The sequence below is a fragment of the Enhydra lutris genome, unplaced genomic scaffold (genome assembly GCF_002288905.1).
Source record: "Enhydra lutris kenyoni isolate GAN:26980312 unplaced genomic scaffold, ASM228890v2 scaffoldscaffold27, whole genome shotgun sequence".
Classification (NCBI taxonomy): Eukaryota; Metazoa; Chordata; class Mammalia; order Carnivora; family Mustelidae; genus Enhydra; species Enhydra lutris.
The window spans coordinates 23,219,668-23,242,328 of record NW_019154111.1 but is presented as its reverse complement, the minus strand read 5'-3'; the positions used below and the strand labels follow the sequence as shown (position 1 = coordinate 23,242,328).

The 22,661-nt window shown below is 39.9% G+C and overlaps 1 protein-coding gene across 8 annotated transcripts in view; it reads left to right on the top strand.

Moving 5' to 3' along the window:
• Positions 1–22,661, top strand: part of LOC111152004 (suppression of tumorigenicity 7) — a 265,161-nt gene that overhangs the window by 184,143 nt on the left and 58,357 nt on the right. For all 8 annotated transcript variants that reach the window (XM_022510264.1, XM_022510265.1, XM_022510262.1 and 5 more), the window contains one exon: positions 22,142–22,256. In XM_022510264.1, coding sequence (XP_022365972.1) covers positions 22,142–22,256 — 115 coding nt within the window. The remainder of the gene's footprint in view (positions 1–22,141; positions 22,257–22,661) is intronic.

The following is a 22,661-nucleotide window of genomic DNA, read 5'->3' as shown; positions in this document are numbered from 1 at the left end:
TTTGTTTTTCTGGATTTGCTTGAAATGTTGTTTGAGGTGACTTATTTAGTAAATTATTGGCAATTAGTGATTTACACAGAAAGAAAAAGTGTTTAGTTAATTAGAGCAAAAAATGGATTTGTTAATTATTGATTTACCTACTTGCATCAGTAAGGACGAACTATGGCTTTATCAGCATTGGACTCCATATTCACTACAGAAAGAGCAGGTGGTAAGTAGTCCCTGATGCAAATGAGAATTTTGTCTAGAAATAGTGTTTTTTATTTATTATTAGCTATTACCATTTACACAGAAGTCTTACTTGGGACATAATAAATACATGACTGGGGGTGCCTGGGTGGCTCAGTGGGTTAGAGCCTCTGCCTTTCGGCTCAGGTCGTGATCCCGGGGTCCTGGGGTCGAGCCCCGCGTCGGGCTCTCTCCTCAGCAGGGAGTCTGCTTCCTCCTCTCTCTCTGCCTGCCTCTCTGCCTACTTGTGGTTTCTGTCTGTCAAGTAAATAAATAAAAAATTTAAAAAAAAAATAAATAAATACATGACTGATACGTTAACTGTCACTATCAGGATTTTTCAAATGCTGGGCCCACATTTTCGGTGTGGTGAATAGTAGTTATTGCTGAGGAAAGCCTTCATTATTTATGGCTGGCCCATGAGCAGTTCTAGACCTATAAGTGCCTGTCATCTGGGAGACTGATTTCGTTTGCCTGCTCCAAATTCCTCTTTTGACCTCCTCTCCCAGGCAATTGATCTGCTTCTACTTTACAACTATGTCTCTAATAGAGTGCTCTTGGATTCCTGCTCTGCTACATTTTGCCTTCCTAGGACTCTGTCCTGGTTCTGTTCAGTGGCTCCATTCATGCCCGCTGTTTCTCTGGTTCCACATCTTCTCTCTCTCTTTTTACCCTACAGCCTTGCTTTTAGTCTTGCTATACCCAGACTGTACTAAACCATTCATCCTTTCATTCATTCAGTGAAAATATATTGCAACTCCATTTCATGTCAGGTATCAGTGAAAAAACAAAGACTCTGACCTTATGCAGTTTACATTCTAGCAGGGAGAAGAGACAAAAAACCAATAAACACGGTAAGCATATATTTTTGTAATATATTCAAAATTGATAAATGCTGGTGGAAAACAAAGTAGAGCAGGATAAGGAAGGTTAGGAAAGCTAGTGGGCAGAGCCTGAGGAGTCACAGGTTTAATAGGATGATCTGATATGTGTCATTTTACATACCTGATCATCCATTTAGAAAGATGACATTTTACCAAAGATTGAAGGAGGTGCAGAATTTAGTCATGTGATGTGTGCTCAAAGGCTGTGAGGCAGAAGTATGCAAAAGAGTCCTGGGTAGATAGAACAGAGTAGTCCCTGGGAAATGGGGTGGGTTACAGGTCATGTAGGGTTTGTGGACTGTAGTCAGCTTTTACTCTGCTGAAATGAGGAGCTTTACAAAGTTTTGAGCAGAGGCATGACAAGGCCATTTTTAGTTTTTACAGGCTGCTGTGTGGCAAGGGAGAAGCAGGGAGGTCAATCGGAAGGCTGCTCTATTAATCTTGGTGAGAGACAATGGTAACTTGGGCCAGAGCGGTAGCAGAGCAGGTGATGAGAAGTGGTCAGATTATATATATTTTTTTATATGTTTTGTATATATATTTTAGATATATTTTGAATGTGGGGCCAACAGTATTTGCCAATCATTAATATACACTGTGAGAAAAAGTCAAGGATGGTCCTAAGGATTGTGTCCTGGAAGGAGAAGAGTTTTTATTAAGATGTGGAAGTCTGCAGATAGAACAGTTTTTGAGGGAGTGGGGAGGAAGCTTAGGTTAGTTTTGAACACATTATATTTGAGAGAACACATACTCATTTTAATCTTGAATAATCATGTCTTGATCTTTTTGTGGACCATAGTAAATTTTTGCTTTGTTGAGGTGTGGAAACCATTAAAAAGACAAAGTAATGGGATATCTGGGTTTGATGGAATCGCTTCTAAAATATAGTTGGTGAGGAACTCCCATTATTGTACCAAGATAAAACTTAATTAATTGCAGAAAAACCATGACCATAAAAATCTTATAAAATCTAAAAAAAAAACTTAGAAAATCTATAACATAGTGGCTTGTATATGTTTAATTTACATGTCTATAGATTACTGTTTCTTACCATTTTCACTGAATACTATTTTTCAGGTCTATCCATTTCTGCTCTATGTACCTCTAGTATATAGTTCGTAGTTTCTAACTACTACATTAGATTCTACATTATACTCTTAATCAAGAGAGCACAGGTAGAGGGAGTGCAGAGGGAGAGGGAGAAGCAGACTCCGCATTGAGCAGGGAGCCTGATGTGGAGCTCGATCCCAGGACCCTGGGGTCATGATCTGAGCCCAAGGCAGACACTTAACCAACTGAGCCATCCAGGTGCCCCAGTTCCAAATTTTATAATCAAGTTTTCTATGACCTTTTGATGGACCATTTGGATCTGTAAACTTTTTGCCAAATACTGTCTTTATTAATTGTAGAGTTTTGTACCTTTGGTTGGTGTGTTTTTCCCGTTTGTGTTTATTGTCATTATTATTTTGTTTGGAGTCATTTTTGCTGTTTTTCATGTTTTGTATCTATCATACTATCCCTCTTCCTTTCTTCTCTTCCACGGAATGGATCTGCTGTTTAAACATTTAAAAATTTTACTTCATTCTTTTTGTGGTCCCTAACTTACTAAGATCTATACTTTATATTTATATTTCTTGATCAATTATTAAGCTTACCAATATCTGTTATCTTCTGCCTGACGATACACTTATCTTAGCCTATGATTGTCCCCTCTCTAGATTCACACAGCAACCAGGGAAATTTATAAGCAGCTCTTTCTTCTGTGAAATGTATAGGAAGGACTGATACCTGAGTGTTGGTTTCGTTGGGCTGCCTCTCTGACTAGGAGCCAGTGAAACTGTTGATTTCTAGGGTGAACAGAGAGATGACCACTAGAAACAGACATACTGGCTGACCTGGCCCAGAAGGAACAGAAACCATCGAGGCAGCAAAGCCAGCAATGCATGTGATGACCAGAGAGACCAATGAACTGGATCTCTTGGGTTTCCCTTTTTAATAATCAACACAAAAGTATTAAATATATCTCCTTCCCGGACAGTTGTTGTCCTACTTACTAAGAGCATATACTGTGAAGGCTTCTCCCTCTCCATGGGCCAGGGGACACTACCTTTGTGACTTAAGAGTCTACTGGTGCACAATGGTACTTTCTGAGACTGAGTCTCATTGAGCCCTTTAAATATAAGCTTAGTCTCTAGTAGGGCACCTTGCTAATACTCTCCCATTGGTAAAATTTTTATGGCTTGGATAGAGTAAAAAAAAAAAAATTCCCAAATGCCCTAGTCTTTTCTCTTTGTTTCACCTTTCACATTCAGTTAATATGCACAGGTCTTGTAGGCTTTTCTGCCAAAATGTGTACACATTTGTACAAGTGCCCTGACTGCTTTGATCCTCATTTAGGTCACTGTTATCTTTCATCTGAACTACGCAGTTGGTCTCCAGGCTTCTGCTGTTGCCCTTGTAAAGTCCCTTCTCAGAAAGTAGTGTGAGACGTGTTTTAAAACTCAAATCAGAACTTGTCACTTTCCTACTTAAAAGCCTGCAGTGATTTACTGTTGCATTTAGAATGAAATGCAAACCCTTATAAGGCCTGTAAGGTCCTATATAATCTGCTCCCTACTTACTCTTCCAATTCCAGCTTATGCTATCTTCCCTTACTCACTAGGCTATAGTCACATTGGCTTCTTCTTGAGTACACTGAGTTTGCTTGTTCCTTCCTTAAGGACTTTGCACAGACACTTCTCTTTGCCTGGAATACGCTGCTCCAGATCCTCACTGGGCTGGGTCCTGCTTATCCTTTAAGTTCAGGTAGAATATCACCTTAGAAGAGCTTTCAGTGATACCCAGCTGTAGGACCACTGTGCATATTGCCCTCTCCCCGCCGGTCTCTCTCTCTCTCTCTCTCTCTCTAATACACACACATACACACATAGATACTCACATACACTATCATTCTCAATCATATCACTTATTTATTTTTTTGACCTTCCACTTCTGAAATCTTCTTTATTTGTTTACCTGTTTATTGTCTACATTGCCTACCTCCATCAGAAAGTAAACTCCACAAGGGCTGGAACTTTGTTTTGTTCCGTGGTACATGATAGATTCTCATTTAGTTTTGTTGAATGAGTAGATGGATGGAGAGATGCCTGGGTTGGGAATAGACAGGAGTACTTCCCACCCCACATCTCATGAAATGCAAAAGTAAGAGGACTTGACTGAGAATCCACAACCCTATTAAAAGCTCTTTTCTGTCCTGAACAAATCTTAAGTTTCTTTAACAAATGCTTGTCCGATTATAGATTAGGTAGGATTTCATTTCTCTTGATCTCTCCGGTAGGTATGAGAAGAGCTCCTCAGCCCAACTGTTCTATAGCGAGGTGTTCAGTTACTTGTGGTTACTGCCCGAGAACCCACTCTTCCTCTCTGTCTCTGCCAACTCCAAATGTGGAGCCTCTCTGAAGAAGAGCTGCAGCTTCCTCAGCTTTCTCTGCTGTGGTTTACTCAAGTATCACTTGTAGCTTGTCTGAGGGAAATTTGTTAAAATTTCTCACTCAGTGGCTCTGCCAGCCATTCCTCCTATCCCTTTTCTTATTTTCATCACAACTATAGATTTGTCTCCTTTTGTACCACTTTCCTATCATTTTAATAGGTTTATGGGAGGGAGAGGAGGTAGACATAATTTGTTTAGTTTTTCATCTCAGTTTGTAAGTACTTTGCCTGAGTTCTTTTACTACAGTGATGTGGGATGCAGAAAGGCTTCTTGTGTAGTCTTAGAGTTGATGTGTTGATAAATAACTCTGTCTGGTGTTCTCATACATCCCTGATTTCAAAAAGGGAAATTTATTTAGAGCTTTCTCTAAAGAGTAAGTGTTCATTTTGTGCTGTTGCATCTGAGCATATGTCCCTTTCAAAACAAAGAAATGTTACTCTTGTCTGGTATAATTTCTTTTTTCAACCTTGCCTTCTTTTCTTTAGTAATAGAAACAGTCACATCCAAATGCCCTCTGGGTTTAATTTAATGGGTCCACCTAAGTGGATTGTAGGTCCAGTTTGAGAGATTTAAGAGGTAGAGTTGAAAGAATTTGGAGATTTATTGGATAAATTAATTCTGTTTTTGTTTTTATCTTCAGGGTATTGGTTGTAATGTGAGGGAGAGAACATGCAGGAAAAGTCATGGATGACTTTGGAATTTCTAGCTTGGGAAACTGGAGAGGCAATGGTTACCATCATGGGGATTGAGACTGTAGTATACGTACTGGTTTGGGGAAGGTGGGGAAGACAGGAGGAATTTAGATATGTTACTTTTGCAGTACCTGCAGATCATCGAAATAGGTAATGGGATATATAGACCTTAAGCTGAGGAGAGAGACCTGGGCTGGAGGAAGTTCTGGGAATGATCAGCATGGAAAGTGATTAAAATCTCAAATGAAGATGAGGTCATCTAGGGAGGAGTGAATAAAACTTAAAGGAAAAAACAAACAAACAAAGGATTGGAGGGAAGTGCAGAATAGGTTGACAAAAGGAGACTTGAAAAGAAGTGACCTGTGAAGTAGATAGAAAACCTAGGAGAATATTCTATTAGGAAAACCATGAAGAAAAGAAAATGAATATGAGATCAGAACAATTCTTAGCATAGTCCTTGTCACACATTACATATTCAGTGAATATTTATCATGGAGAAAATATTTGTTAAATTTTACTCCAAAGAGGTAGTTGGCAATTTGACTAAACCAAGATCAGTGGGATGTAAAGGCTATAAAATAGATTGCATTGCATTGTCTCCTGATTATGACATAATGTGTCTGCTGAAGATGACTTTTTCAATAGGCATATATATAAAAGGAAAAGAAAGTGGTGATTATAACTAGAAAGGAACATGTAAGCAGTAGAAGGCCTGAGCATGTTCAGATGTTGACAGAAAAAGACTAAGAAGAAAGGGAGAAGTTGAACATATATACAAAAGAGAAGGCATCATTGATAGAATGAAGTCATGAGGAGTGCAGAGTGTTGAATGCCAGAGGGCAGGAGGGAAGGAAGGTTCTAAAGGAGGGGTTCCATTCATGGCTGGCAGGGATTCACAGATCTGGATGCAGATGGGGATTGTAGTAGAGAGGTAAGGCTGAAGAGTGGAAGGGGTTCCTTCCTGTTGACTGTTTTTTTTTATTGAATTACATGACAGGATGTCCTGCTGAGTTACCTAGGAGGAGTGTGTAGGGAGTTGTGGAATGGGGGAGAGAAGTCACCAGGGACATTTACTAGGTTTACTAGGCAGTTTTAGCCCTGCAGAAGTTGGAAGTCATTATATTTTAGTTCTTTATAACGTTACAGTTGTGTTTTTCAGCCTGAAAAACACAGGGGCAGAAGTGGTAGACATCTGGTTTGCCCCAAGGTCAGGTGTTGTTGGGTGAGTGAAATGGACAGATAAGGAAGTCGGGAACTTGAGGGATTGTCAAGTAAGTGGTAAAATGATAAGCCGTGGGCTCTAGGTGGGAGAGAGGAGGGAGGGAAGGATGGAAGGTAACAGGGACAATGGATTCATTGTTTCTAAAAACAAGGGTGTATTGAGGGCCTGCAAGGTGGTATAGTTCTAATTCTAGGTGCTCAGTCTGTAGTGGAGAACAAGACAGCCAACGATTACAGCTGCCATGGAACACTTATTACTGGAGGGGGACATGGGTGATAAGACCATCACAGACTGTGGTAAGCGCTATGAAAAAAAAAGGCTGATGTGATAGAGGGCAACCGGGAGGGCTGCAGAGGGACATGTTACAGAGGAAGAACTCATGCAGAGACCCTGAGACTGGAAAGAATTTGACGAGAATGAAAAGGAGTCTGGGTGAGTGAAGGGATGGTTGGAATGAGATGAACTTGAAAAGGCAGGCAGGAGCTTTCTCACTTCTTTCCTGCAAGGCTTTGCAGGAAACAGTAAGGAGTTCTGATTTATTGTTAAGCACAGTGGGAATCCATTAACATATGTAAAACAGGAGGGATATCATCTCACTGATGTTTTTAGAAGATTACTGGGACTGTTGTTGAGAATGGAGGGTGAGGATGAGTCCAGGTAATCAGTTACAATAACAATCTAGGCAAGACCTGATGAGGGGTTTAGAATTAGAGGTGGTCATGGAGAAATGGGTGATTCTGAGATATATTTGGACATAGAATCCACAGGGTTTTCCTAATACAAATTTTATTGACTCTACGTGTATCTTTAAAATACATTTAGAATCCTACCACTTACAGAGTTCACAGCCATCCCTTTGGTCTAAACCATCATTATCTCACACTTGGATTTATAATAGCCTTCTAACTGGCTTCCTGATTTCACTCTTGTCCCCTTGCGTCTACTTTCCACAGAGCAGCTAGAATGAGCCATTTAGTTAGAGCCATAAGTTAGATCATGTCATTCTTTGGCTTCAAACCTTCCGTTAGTCTCATATCTCAGAAATTAAAATCTAAAAGTAGCCTACAAGGCCCTCCACAATTTAGCCCTCATTTCTGCTCCAGGTTCACTGTGCTCCAGCCACACTGGCCTTCTTGCTATTTGTTGAAAATGCCCGACTGATTCTCTGTAACCTCAGGATCTTCACACTTACTGGAATCTTCCCCAGGAATGCTCCTTTTCCAGACACTCTTATGACTAGCTCCCTTGCCTGCTTCATTTTCTTATTAAATATCACTTTCGCACTCCCACCTTTCCTGTCCTGCCTTCACTGACCGCTGTGTTTAAAATTGCTTCTTCCTGCAATGCCACCATTCTCTAACCTCCTTCCCCGCCTTATTTACTGTCCTTAGAACTTATCACCACCTGACAGCCTCTCTATATATTTGCTTATTTTCTGTCTCCACTAGAATGTCACTTTCAGGAAAGTAAGAATTTTAAAAAAACAAAAAACAAAAAACTTCATTTATTTTTAAATTTTTTAATTAAAAAATCTTTATTTAAATTCAGTTTAGTTAATATGTATTGTATTGTTAGTTTCAGGGGTAGAATTGAGTGATCCATCATTTGCATATAATACCCAGTCCTTGTTATATCAAGTGCCCTCCTTAATGCCAATTATTAAGTTATTAAGTTATTAATATTAATCACCCAGTTATTCCATTCCCCCACCCACCTCCCCTCCAGCAATCCTCAATTTGTTTCCTAGAGTTCAGCATCTCTAATGGTTAGGAAAGCAAGACTTTTGTATTTATTTATGGATGTATCCCAGTAGAACACTGCCTGTCAGATAATAGCTTCTCAATAACTAACTGAAAAATGAATTGGGTATAGATTGGGTATGGAAAGAAAGAATTGTATACTCAGTACAATACAGTATGAGTCCATGGGTTTTTAGCCTGAGCAGCTTGGTGATGGTTAGAAAGGGAGAGGACTAGGAGAGAAACAGATTTTAGAGGTATGCAGGGCTTCTCTTTCTGCATGTTAAGCTTGAGGTGCCTATTTTACCTGTAGGTGAAAATACTGGAAGACAGTTGAATATGTGTCTAGAGCTCAAGGATGAGGAGTTTGAGAGTCATATATATATTTATACATATATATATATATATATATATATATATATATATATATATATATATACACAGAGAGAGAGAGAGAGAGGGAGAGAGATCTATCTATATATGAACTCAGGCTGTGGTATTGAGTGAGATTGTGTATGTAGAGATGTTGATAGAGAAGAAAGAAGGTTAAGATGTGAGTCTTGGTTGTCTTTAACACTGACAGGTGAGGCAGAAGAGAAACATCCAATAAAAGCACCTGGGAAGGGAGGAGGAAAGCCAGGAGAATGTGATATCATGGAAGCTAAGAGAATAAAAACATTTCAGGGTAATAGGAGCAGCCTGAGAAAGATAAGGACAGAAAATAAGTGAAAAGGATAAGGCACTAGTGGTCTTAGTAAAATGGAAGAGGAAGTTTCATGTGAGCAATGGTGTGAGATAACTGGAGATCAGTACATTATGGTCAGAGTTGCATATTTATATGGGACATGTATGTCCAGATGTCGAGTTCTGGAGTTTGGCTATGATCTTGGGTTACCTAATGCAGTGGAGGGATAATCTTTTGCTCTGAGATAGTAAAACAGTTGAGAATCTAGTATAGTAGATGGAGCTTTTACATGGACTCTTTTTTTTTTTTTTTTTTTCTACATGGACTCTTAAAAGTAAGAATATATAGCAATGCCCAGTTGGGTAGGTCGGTTAAGCATTTGATTCTTTGATTTCAGCTCAGGTCATGGTCTCACAGCCATGAGATCGAACCCTGCATTGGGCTCTGTGCTCAGCTGGGAGTCTGCATGAGATTCTCTCTGTCTCCCTTTTCCTCTGCTCCTCCCTGTTCTCTCTCTCAAATAAATAAATAAATAAATAAATTTGGGGGGAAAAGAGTAAGAATACGCAGCCAGGTGACCAAATATTTAGTGTATGAGGGTGGGTTACCTGGCAGAAAACATGACAGAAGGATGGTGGCAAGTGCTGGAGCATTATGGCGTGAGCTGCGGAAGAGCTGGAACTGCTACCCAAGGGCAGGGCCGAGCAGTAATGGTCCAGATGTGCTTTGGAGAACTGGGAGAAGCCTGCCTTACATCCTTCTGGATAGACACGAGTTTGGTGGGGGAAATTAACAGCTTCAAGAGAAGCAGTGAACTCAGGTTTGTGTTGCATAAATGGTTCATGGATGTGTCCGGGAATTTGTATGTCATGGACTCTCAGGTTCCAGCAGGATAGACTAGAAAGACTTGGGGAGGAAAGGAAACACCAGAAGGCAGTGTGATGACAGAGCAGTGTGGGGATTAATGTCAAAGGTTAAGGTATTGACCTTCTGCCCGTTGCTATGAAAGAATTTCTCATAATACTTAACTTTCAGCATGTCCGTGCTGTGTGTGAGATGCCTGCCAGAGCAAGTATTTGTTAACTGTGCCCCAGATAACCAAATGAGTTAATCTCCTGAATAGGGTTATTTACCATTACCCATGTGAATGTGGAAGGGTGTGTGCCAAACACAGTTATTGTGGTTTTGGCATAAAAAGTCCTTTCTGACAGTAATTGTTGGCCGGTATGTTCAGTTGCTCATTGAGGCCACTCCTGGAACAGGAGAGCAATGCCATGTCATCACAGAGGGAAGGATGCTTATCGTCCTGTTTTCTGTTCCTGGGCCTGCTTCCAAGCCATTTGAAATATGCATTAAATCGTTTGATTGTTCATGATCTCCAGGCCAGGGTACAGCCCTATTTGAATCTGTTTAAGATAATGAAGAAAATGTTCCACTCAAACTGTTGCCTGTCAGTTTTGAAGAGCGTACAAATCATTCTTTCCCCCAAACCAGGATGAGGCTGATTTCTTCCCTGCCCTTGTCTCCAGCTTTGCCCTTGCGGAAATTTTACACACACACGATAACATAGATAATATAATGGCACTGTCAGACCCTTGCTTTTGGAAAGGAAGGTTCTCAGATGTCTTGAAGTGAGGTAAAGAATTGCCACTGACGAGGGTAGAGGTTGAAGAAGAGAGTCTTCCTGAAGATGATTCCTAAATTCTGACCAGACTTATGCTTGCTTTATCCTTATCTGATTAAGGATCAAATAGAAGAGGGCATTTTATACTGAAAATATTTTTGTTAGGATCTGTATAAACGCAAAGCCTGTCTTGTTCACTAGAAAATCGAAGGAAGATTTCTCTTCTGGAAATAAATGGAGTGTAATTTTGATGAGAAAAGTAGATAAGTATTTAGGTAACCTTCCAGCCCTCTGAGTCATTACAGAGCTGCCATCCGGTGATTTGCATCGTGCCTGTAACTGTTACTTCTCTCCTTAGTTACCGGTGATGCGCGAATTTGCATCACGTGCTCAGTTCCACAAAGAACTAGTGAACTAGTTCTTTGGAACTAGATGTCACTGTCCATACAGGTCAGGTATCAATCATGCCACTTTTCAGTAGATGCAGCTTAATATTTCCCTTTAGATTAGCTCTGAAAATGACATTCTCTTATTAGTCTTGGTCTAAGCCTCTCACGAGTGCATTTTATAGTGGTCTGTGTAAATGGAGCTCTCAGGGGTCTCTCAGAATTCTGGTAAACAATTCCTCCTTTCCTTTCATTGCCCTTAGTATCAGTAAAAATCACTGACAGAATCATAGCCATGCAATACAGAGTGTCTTTTCTATTTTCTACTTATGCCTTTATTTGAAACTGTAATTAAATAATGTCAAACTTGTAAATATAACAAAATAGTATCTGCTGTTTGAATATAATACAGGCCAAATTCTATAAACTTTAATTAAGTCAAGCTTTCATTGACCTCAGTAGGAATCTGGTTGAGGATCTCTTTTAATTACCTCTGCCTTAAAATATGTAAGAATTTTCAAGTTGCTTTTCTCACTCCTAGAACAATGCATGGATAGCTAAACTAATAAAATGTTTAAATAGACACAAATCAAACTTGAAAGCTTTAAACTGTTGTTTTCATCCTGTAAGTCAGCTGAGAAAAAGCATACAGAGTGTAGTTCTAAATTATGTCCATAGAGTATTTCAAATCCAGTGAATTAACTCTCCCTCTTTTTTTTTTTCTATTTGAGCTCATAAATGTTAACCTCAGAAGTGCCTCAGATTCTTCCATTGAAATAAACTTGAACTGACAATAGCCAGATGATGTAAAATTGAAACTGAAATTCTATCCTTGGCCCATCCCATGTTCTTCCCCTTAGGTATTAGAAGAATCATAGGAGAGTTTGTGTTTTCATTGTACATGAACTGTAATATTTGGGCAAAGCAGGGCATATAAATTTCTGACTGCCAGGAGAAAGCAATTACCAGCATGGAGAAGATAGCTGGCAATAAATAAACAGAACTGTGCTAGATAGTGAGTGAGTTTAAAGATTTATTTAGAATGACTTAGCTTATAGAAAACAGGCCTTTATATTTATCATATGCCTTCCTTCAAGTTTCTCAATAGAAAGGCTAATTATACCACCAAGCAATTTTTTGTACAGTATTTTAAAATAAAGAAATTGGGATATACTATATTGCCCAAGTAAGGCCACAAACAAAACTAGTCACTTGTAGCAAAACAAACAGTGCTTTGAAAATGGGGTATACCTGGGTAAACATTACATCAGGATAACAGCTCCCATTTGTCAAGCTCCCATATTGTGTCCTAGTGCCCTGTAAGCTAGGTGTTTTTCTGGTCTTGCAGAGGAGAAAAATCAGCCCACTTGGTGCTAAGAAACTCCACGGTCCTTGGATGGGAACCCCAACCTCTCTCCTTCCAAAGGCAGTGGTGGTCTTGACTTCTGTAATGTGCCACCTCTCCCATGATGGACCCTTTCCAGCAACCCCACTGCTGTATCCAACACTTTCTCTTTTATTTTGAAAACAATGTTTTCATCCTGTAAGTCAGCTGTGCATTTTATAGTGGTCTGTGTAAATGGAACTCTCGGGGGTTCTCAGAATTCTGGTTCTGTGGTTCTAGAGAAGAAGCAAGAGTGAATTTTATGACGGAAGAGTTTTCTTTGAAAGTAGTCTCATCTAAGTCTACACCCCTCCCAACCCCCACGCTAAGGGTTAGAGAGGAAAGTAACTTACCTTACAATCAGTTTAACTCTGAAGCATCCCTCAAGATGAGATGCTGTTCTTCACACCACATCTGTCGGTGGACCTACTTTGGAATTCTGGTGGAGGAGAATTAAGAAGTGGGACTCTAAACTATGCTTCATCTGAGATTGGATTATTATCTTGATATCATTATAGGATTCAAGTACCATGTATTAAAATCATCACAGTATTTTTTGAGAAAATTCTCTAAATGTTGTTTGGTCAGACGTTGACTTTCTCTTAGATGCTATCAATACTTTAAGGAACTGCAGAGTTGGGGTACCTTGGTGGCTCAGTGGGTTGAGCCTCTGCCTTCGTCTCAGGTCATGATCTCGGGGTCCTGGGATTGAGCCCCATATCAGCCTCTCTGCTCGGCAGGGAGCCTGCTTCCTCCTCTCTCTCTGCCTGCCTCTCTGCCTACCTGTGATCTCTCTCTCTGTCAAATAAATAAATAAAATGTCTTTAAAAAAAAAAAAAAAAAAAAAAAAAGGAACTGCAGAATCAACCCCCAAGGGGAAGAAGTGATTGTGGTTCAAAAGGCAATTAGAAAATAGAAAACAAAGTCTAACTGATGAAAATTGAACTATCCATGACATGATAGGAATTATATGACATGACATGAGGAATTAAAAGTGAAAAGGACAGCTAATGAACTTCCTATGTTTGAGGAAGCAACTTTAAAATATATACGCACACACATGCACACACACACACACACGTATCACACACACACACATATAAAAAGAATAATAAAAAGAGCATCACTGCCCAGAATTAATTGAAGTCATAATAACAGTAGTTAATTAAAAATTCTGTCATCTTTATTCACCTTCTTTTCTGAAAAGCTATAAAATAGTAGCCCCCGTGTGACCACCACTCAACAATTTGCCTCCCCTGAGGCACCAGCAACTTTGTTTCTTCAGTTTGTTCTCCATACATTTCCATACTGTACACCCATAAATGATATGGAGGATTATGTACATTTAAATAGTAAATTATATACATTTTCTACAGAGTAATTTCTTCACTTAAAATTATTTCATATTTTTCTACATTGAGATATATTAGGCTTAATTCATTCCTTTCGCCTGTTGAACAGCATTTCGTCATACACATATACCCACTCGACCCATCCATTCCACTGTTTAGGACAGTGCTCCCCATCCTGTGGGACTCTCAGGGTGTGCAACTGCTCAGAAACTTACATGAGCGGTTTTTAAGGAACAGATTTGGAAGCTGAAGTATTGGGTTATAGAGTTGGCCTTTTTTATTTTTGATTTTATAACAGTCTGCCAAATCAGCTGTGTGTAAGAGAGGTTTCCAAGTGTAATTTTCCAAATGTAATATCTACATGAAACTCTTCTTATGAAGAACTTCTATTTTTTTAAATATATTCCTGTTTACCAGGAGTTCACAGACTGGAGCCTGAAGGCTAGATCTGGTCTCCTGCCTGCTTCTGTAAGTAACTGCTTGCTGCTGCCCTCATGCTCCAGTGTCAGCGTTGAGCAGTTGCGAGAGAGACATACGGCTCACAAAGCCCAAGACATTAACTCTTTGGCTTATAGCAGAAATAATTTGCTCGCCCCTGTCAAAATAGCATTACCTATCAATCCGTTTACTTTTTTTTTTGTTTAAGATTTTATTTATTTATTGGACAGACAGAGATCACAAGTAGGCAGAGAGGCAGGCAGAGAGAGAGGAGGAAGCAGGTTCCCTGCTGAGTAGAGAGCCCGATGTGGGGCTCAATCCCGGGCCCCTGGGATCATGACCTGAGCCAAAGGCAGCGGCTTAACCCACTGAGCCACCCAGGCGCCCGCTTTTTTGTTTTCTTTTTAAGTGATCTAATATTTAGCCACAGAAACTGACAAATGAGACGATTTTAGAGTGTGATAGAAACAGTGGGGAATGGGGATGTGAGTGGAGTGCTGACATTAAATAGAGTGGTAGAGAAAGTCTGAGGGAATGCCGTATGAGCTGGGACCCAGGAGATGAGGCACTCATGGCTCAGAGAGGTTAAGTAGTTTGTGCAACTTCACATGGGAAGTGAGTGGTAGGAGTGAGTCTTAAGCTCAGGAATAACTCTATATGTGGGGCTTTTTCCTCTGTAATGCAGCTGTCTTCTCATATTCATGTAAACACAGAACAAAGTAAGTAGGTAAGTGTAGCAGAGAAGCATAAGCAAAGTGGTTTCGTTCTCCTGGACTTGGCAGGCCAGAGATTGGGGTTCTGATATGTTGAAATTTGGAATCAGTACTGATGACTGGGTTTGAATCATATAGTCCCAGTACTAACCTTGGCTAAATCACTTAAATTTGCAGCCTTCATTGTGTTTTAGTGGGGCGGGGGTGGGAGGGAGCTCATCTGTAAACTGAGGAGGGTGTTTGGATGATCTCCATGGGCTCTTCTGGCTCTCACTTTCTTTGCTGCTGTGACTTTAGGAGGTGGCATTTGATCTGGGCTTTGGAGGGTGGGGTGATTTTGACAGGCTGCCTTGTAAATGACAGGAAAAAGGTATTCCAGGTGGTGAGAACAGTTTGAACAAAAACACAGTGGCTAGTAACTGTAGAAAGAATTCTGAGTATGGTGTACCACAGTGTGATTTGACAAGGCTAGAGTTTAATCCTGTAGAAGACAGGAGAGTCAAGATGCATCTGGCACTGAGCTGAGGGAGGGTCTGAAAATCATACTTATGAGCTAGGGACTATTTCCTTGGAATTATAGGATTGAAAGATCTTGGGTCTTTTTTTGAGCATCTCTGCCCATTGACTGGCCTTTGTCTATCTGAACAGTTCCAGTGATGAAGACTTCTCTAAGTCATCTATTCCATCTTCAGACGGCTCTAAGTATAAAATAATTTTTTATTACATTATGTCATAACACGAGTTCTAATTGTACCTTTTCCAAGGTGTAGATAAAATCATTGGAAGATTTCAAATGGTAGAGGAACATGTTCAGGGATATGTAACCCAAGGACCTGATGTAGGCCTTTTGCAGCATGCATATAATATGTACCCCAAAGGTAGAGATAACTTTTGAAAGCCTTTAGAAAGCATTCCTTTCATGAAATGTGTTTTGAGCATTTATGTTGGATCAGTCAGTGACCAAGAATCTGGTGATAAGCCAGAATTCCTATTCTCACACTCTTCCCAGGCTCATGGGGAAGATGGACCAGTAGACCATTGTAACAAGGACTCTGGGATTTTGGGTCGGGAGTACTTAACCTGGCAGGTAAGAGGCAAGAAATCAAAGGGCAGGTAAGTGTTCCTGGAAGTTGACGAGCTGTCCAGATTGATCAAGGAGGCAGAAAGAAGAGCACTCCAGGGATGGGGAGCATGGAGATAGAAATGTGAATGGATGTGACACATTTAAGGAACTAAAAACTGTTTCATGGTGGCCCACAGTATGTGGGTAGGGTAGTAGCTAAGAATGAGGCTGGCGTAGTGGACTGAGACTGTCACGAGGGTCTGTGTTTGCCGTGCTAAGGATTTTGTATTCTGAATTTGATGGGAAGCCAATATTTTTTTTCTTAGATATGTGTGTATGTGTTTATGTATATGTGTATATGTTTATATATATGTGTGTGTGTGTGTGTGTGTGTGTATATGTGGGTTTTTTTGAGAGAGAGAGAAATTGCAAGCAAGCATGAGTGGAGGAAGGGGCTGAGGGAAAGAGTCTTAAGCAGACTCCACACCCATCATGGAGCTTGACGTGGGGCTCAGTCTCAGGACCTTGAGATCATGACCTGAGCAGAAAACAAGAGTTGTATGCCCAACCGACTGAACTACCCAGGCACCCCTCCAATATATTTTTTAATAGAAGTATAAATGACATATAATATCTTATTAGTCTCAGATGTATATTATAGTGATTCAATATTTTTATACTGAATGAAATGATTCTCATGCTAAGTCGTTACCCTCTGTCATCGTATGAAGTTATTACAATATTATTGACTATAGTGCCTATGCTGTACATTACATCCCCATGACTTACTTATTTTATAACTGGAAGTTTGTACCTCTTAATACCCTTCACCTTTTTCTCCCACCCCCCAACCCTTCCCCACTCTGAAGGCCAACAGTTTGTTTCCTATGAGTCTATTTCTGTTTTGTTTTGTTCATTCATTTTGTTTTTTAGATTCCACATATAAATGAGATGAAAGGGTATTTGTCTTTCTTTGACTTATTTATTTCACTTAGCATAATATTCTCTTAAGTCCATCCATGTTGTTGGAAGTAGAGTTGCTGGATCATATGGTAGTCCTATTTTTAGTTTTTTTCCATACCGTTTTCTGTAGTGGCCACACCAATATGCATTCCCACCAACAGTACATAAGGGTTCCCTTTTTCCCCATCTTCACCAAAACATGTTGTTTCTTTGTCTTTTTGATAATAGCCAGTCTGACAGGTGTGAGGTGATATCTCATGGTGGTTTTGACTTACATTTCCCTGATGACGAGTGATGCTGAGCATCTTTTCATGTGTCTGCCTGGCCATCTGTGTATCTTCTTTGGAAAACTTCTACTCACATTCTCTTCACATTTTTAAAGTGGGTTACTTATTTTTTCGATATCAAAAGTCAGGTTTTTTTTGCATTTCCTTATCTACTTCATTATTTTTAAAATTTTAATTCCAGTTTGGTTCACATACAATGTTATATTAGTTTCAGGTGTACAATATAGTGATTTAGTAATTCCGTACATCACTCAGTGCTCATAATGTTGAGTGTACTCTTAACCCCCTTCACCTATTTCACCCACCCGTCACCCGCCTCCCCTCTGGTAATCATCAGTTTGTCCTCCGTAGCTAAGAGTCTATTTTTGGTTTGTCTCTTTTTCTCTTGGTTCATTTGTTTTGTTTCTTAAATTCCACATATGAGTGAAATCATATGGTGTGATATGAAATCATATGATATGAAATCATATGATATGGTATGACTGACATATTTGACTTAATATTATACTTTCTAGATCCATCCATGTTGTTAAAAATGGCAAGATTTCATTCTTTTTTACAGCGAAGTCAATATTCTTAAAAATAGTTTTTCCTCCCCAATTTATAGAATGTACATATACATTCCTTTCAAAAATTTCAGAACATACGGAAAATATGAAGAAATAGAAATTATCTTTAAGCTCACTAACCATAAATAACCAATGTTAAAACAGTTTGCCATAGTTCTAACCAAGTGTGATACTATGCATAGATACAGAATGAAAGTTATGATCTTGTTACAAAATAGAGTTTGTATCCTGTTTTTTCTTTTGTAATGTTGTGTGCCAGCATTTCCTAGGCTTTCTTGTTAAAAATTATTTGAGAATTTAACTATTAATGTTGACATATAGTAACCCAAAAGATGACTGTGTCTTTTTACTTGAATGCCTCATAATGGGTTAAATTTTAAGTTGCTTGCATTTTTCACTATCTCTTTTTGGTTACTTTTTTTTTATTTGACAGACAGAAATCACAAGTAGGCAGAGAGGCAGGCAGAGAGTGAGGAAGGGAAGCAGGCTCCCTGCTGAGCAGAGAGCCCGATGCGGGGCTTGATCCCAAGACCCTGGGATCATGACCTGAGCTGAAGACAGAGGCTTTAACCCACTGAGCCACCCAGGCACCCCTGCACTATCTTTTTAAAAGACTTATTTATTCATTTGAGAGTGTGCACAAGCAGTGGGGGAGGGGCAGAAAGAGAGGGAGTGAGAATTTTAAGAAGACTGCAGGCTGAGGGGGAAGCCTGAAACTGAGCTTGATCCCATGACCCCAAGATCACAACCTGAGCGGAAATCAAGACTTGGCTGCTTTAACTAACTGAGCTACCCAGGCACCCTGCATTTTTCACTATTATAAATAATGTTGTGATAAACAGCCTTGTTTGTAAATTTGTTTTCACATCTGCCTATTTCCTTGGGGCCATGTGAGTGGTGCGTCTTAAGCAGGAGTGTGATGGACTCAGGTATGTATATCTGAAAAGCTATTCTGATAGTGGTGTGAAGGGTAGATTGGAAAGAGGCAATCAGAGAAAAGATGCTCTTTGAGCAATTTAGGCCAAATATAATGGTATAAACTAAGTTACTGGCAGCAAGTTCAGAGAAAAGAAGACATGGTAAGATTCTAAGGTATTTGCTTGTTTGTCGTTTGTTTGTATAACAGAGATCTCTGGGAACTTGCTGAAAGCTATTAGCATTTTATACCTATTAGTTCAGGGGTTTAGGGACCTCTAAGGTGGCTTTAGTTAGTAGGGCAACGAGGGTAACAGGGATCAATGGCTCTCTTCCCCAAGATAGGAAATACCAAGAGGGAGGAACAAGTTTGAAGGGTTGACTTGTGGAGGAGGAATTTATGAGACCAGTATGAGATGTGTTAGGTGAAACTGTCAGGGAGATAGTTTACAAAATGATTTAATAGTTTAGGAGAGAGGTTGGAGCAGGATACGAGGACATGGGAGCCATCGTTACAAAAGTGGTGAGACTGAGACCCTGGACACAAGAGCAGTCCTGGATATCAGGGTACTTATGAGAAGAGTACTGGACATAACCAGGGAAGCTACTTACTCCTAAGTAGGAGACGGGGAATCTAGAGAAGGAGTGAGGAACTAAGTATAGAGAAATCCAGAAGAGAATGGTGTTGAAGAAGCCAAAAGAGGCACGAGTTTCAAGGAAGATGTCATCAAACTGTCAAATGTGGCAGATGTCAGCAAGGAAAGGACTGGAGGATATCCATAGGAGCAATTTAAGTCACCTGTAAATGCGGGTTGAGCAGATTCCGAGGAGCTGTGGTGTGGAAACCAGATTGCAGCTATGCGGTGAGAAAAGAAGGGAGCCAAGGGAGGCGAGTGCGCATGGCTTGTTTCAAAGAGAGCTTGTTGTGAGGGGCTGGGGAGGGCAAGGTGATAGCTGGAGTGAGATGAGGCAGCAGGAGTTCGCTTTTCCTTGTTTATATTGAAACAAGGAAAGCTAGATTTCTAAATTATCATATGACTTTGATTAGTTCTCTGACATTTGCTATTTGCCATGTTTAAAATCTTTTAATTTTTTAGATTCTGTATTCTCTCTCCAAGCTTCCAGTGAAAGCACTCCTGCCCACACTGCTCGCATCCTGCTTCAAGGTCTGCTGCAACAGGCCGAGACTCCCGTGTGTGCTCACATAGCCTCAGTGGGTCTTAGTTGGACTCCCCTTTCAGTTGTTAAGCTTCAGCATGCTACTATTTGGAATTACAATTTCAGAATTTCAGAATATGACTGATATCCTTGAAGTTTGACCTTAACCTGAAGAATTGGTTAAAAATGGTAAATGTTTAAAGGCTGCAGTTTAGTGAATGTCTTTATTGTGTTGCCAAATGCTGAATGACAGGAAGCTTTAATTCTAACAAGCTCTAATTAGAAAGAGGGGGAAAAAATCAAAGGGTGATGTCAACCAGAATCAAAGTGAACCAGAACAAGAAATACTTTTATTGGTTACAGAACATCAACAATGTGTGGTATAGTCTTATTCACTTCCTTTACTAGCAATGAAAATACTGCGGGCTGTCCTAGGGGGTTCAGACAATCTTATTGAACACATAATCATTTTGGTAGGTGTTTTTCGCTGGCAATATGTTGCTCTTTGGGGCTGCAGAAAATTATTTATTTTAGACATATGCTAAGTGATTGTTGGCTTTAAAAAACAAGACAATGTGGCAAATGTTTCCAGTGTAGGAAGAAGTGGATAGTCAAGGCATTAACTTGGTTTCTTACTTAACAGTGAGTTAGCCTATTTGTGAGTATTATTTTTCTCAGCACAATTGCTTTAAATATGGTGACATCCAAAAAGAGTTATCACTTTTTAAGAGGGCGTTGTGATACAATAGGAAACAGTTATCCATATAAAAGATTAAATAAAGGACATATACATGTACATATACATCAGTGCATATATGCACATGCATATATACCATATATCTATATGATTTTGCTGTATAAAGAACCTGGTTATCTTTCTGTAAGATAGATTTTACTTTGAAATTCTTGGTCCTTTCTTCTTCGCTTTCCAGTGAAGTTCAGTATCATGTCTTTTTTTTTTTTTTAAGATATTTATTTATTTATTAGAGAGAGAGAGAGAGAGTGAGCACACACATACATGAGCAGCAGGAGGGTCAGGGGGCGAAGCAGGCTTCCCACTGCAGGGAGCCCGATTAGGGGCTGGATCCCAGAATCCTGGGATCATGACCTGAGCTGAAAGTAGACGATCAACAGACTGAGCCACACAGGTGCCCCATATTGTATCTTTTATCTCCCTTTGGGCCCCTCCTGCTCCCCTTCTTGTCTAGAACCTTTAGACTGTTCCTTTAATCATTCTTTCCTCATTCTAGCCAACTCTCCTTGCTTCTTGACTCCCTTCTGAATCTAATTCAATCTGCCCAGGTTCAGCCTCATCATCTGACATGTTTGCTGCTGTCCCTGGGCTGGTGAGCACTGCTAACTAAAACTTGACAAGCATGCCAGTTGTAGCCTCTGTGAATTCATGGCTCCAAATTCACTAAGTCCTCACGGTGGCCTTTGCAATCCTAGATTGTTTCCCAAGCAGTTTTCCTTTTTATGTCTATTCTGTATTTTCACCCCATCTTCAAACTTCCTCCCTGTCACCTATTCCCTCAGTTTCAGAAAATGATCTTGATTCCTGTCTTTTTGAGGCCATCACTCAGGAACTCCCGAACATCCTTCCTTTCTACTGCTCTCTATCACTACCTGCTCATTTTCTCAACCCTTATCACTTCTGGTTATTTTCTTGCCTTTTCTCTGTGACTTTGTCACCAGGCTGCTCAAAAGAATAGTGCCTGCTTGCCTCCATTTCTGGTCTCTGGCTTTCATCAAACTGCTCTTAACCAAGTTAAACTGTCAACGCCTATGAGATAGTGTTCAACTTCTACCTAATTTGCCTCTATCATATTTTAACATTACTGAGTGCTACATCTAAGCATCTTCCTTCCTCAGTTTTGTTTTGTTTTTTAAGATCTTATTTATTTATTTGACAGAGAGAGATCACAAGTAGGCAGAGAGGCAGGCAGAGAGAGAGGGAAGCAGGCTCCCCAATGAGCAGAAAGCCCCATGGGAGGCCCGATCCCAGAACCCTGAGATCATGACCTGAGCCGAAGGCAGAGGCTTAACCCACTGAGCCACCCATGCACCCCTCTTCCTCAGGTTTTATGAAACACCCTCTCTTTGGATATTCTTCCACATTGGGTTCTCACAAATTCAAAGTTGCCATTTTTCCAAAATATCAGGAAAAGATTTGAGCATTTAATTCTTTACAAAATAATAATTGGTATGAATGCTTATAATTTGGTATTTACCTATATTGCTAAAATTGTATTATACTTTTTTATCATATAAACGTATTATAATGCAGTACTTGTTATACTTTTAGAAAGTAAGAAATATATTAATTATCCTTTATTTCTTCTTTCCTAGTTAATGAAGGAGTTCCCCTTACTGAGCATGTTCAACATCCATGAAAACCTTTTAGAAGCTCTTCTAGAACTACAAGCATATGCTGATGTTCAGGCAGTCTTAGCAAAGTATGATGGTAAGTTCTTGGATATTTTTATCTACTTGAGTATTTTTCTCCTGATGTATTTCAGCAGTTAGATCAGAAAGATCATTTCAAATAGTATAGGACTTTAATAACTACCCACTTACAGAATTTTTACCTACAGTTTTAGGATGGTATTTTATAAAATCATAGGGTTTTGTGGTTGGTCAGTGGGAGCCAGAGATGTCCCATGGCCTATGCCCCATGCCTCTCCTTCCCTCCCAGTGGGTTCCCCTTCTACTCTTCCTGTCAGCAAGAGTTAGGCATGCTCTGCTTTATTGCCTCCATGGTCAGAAGTCATTCAGAAACTCTGCAGGCAGTGCTATCCTGTGGGGACTGCCCTGGCTGTTAGAGCTCCTGCTGTGACTCCACAATGGATGGCTGTGACCACTACTAGCT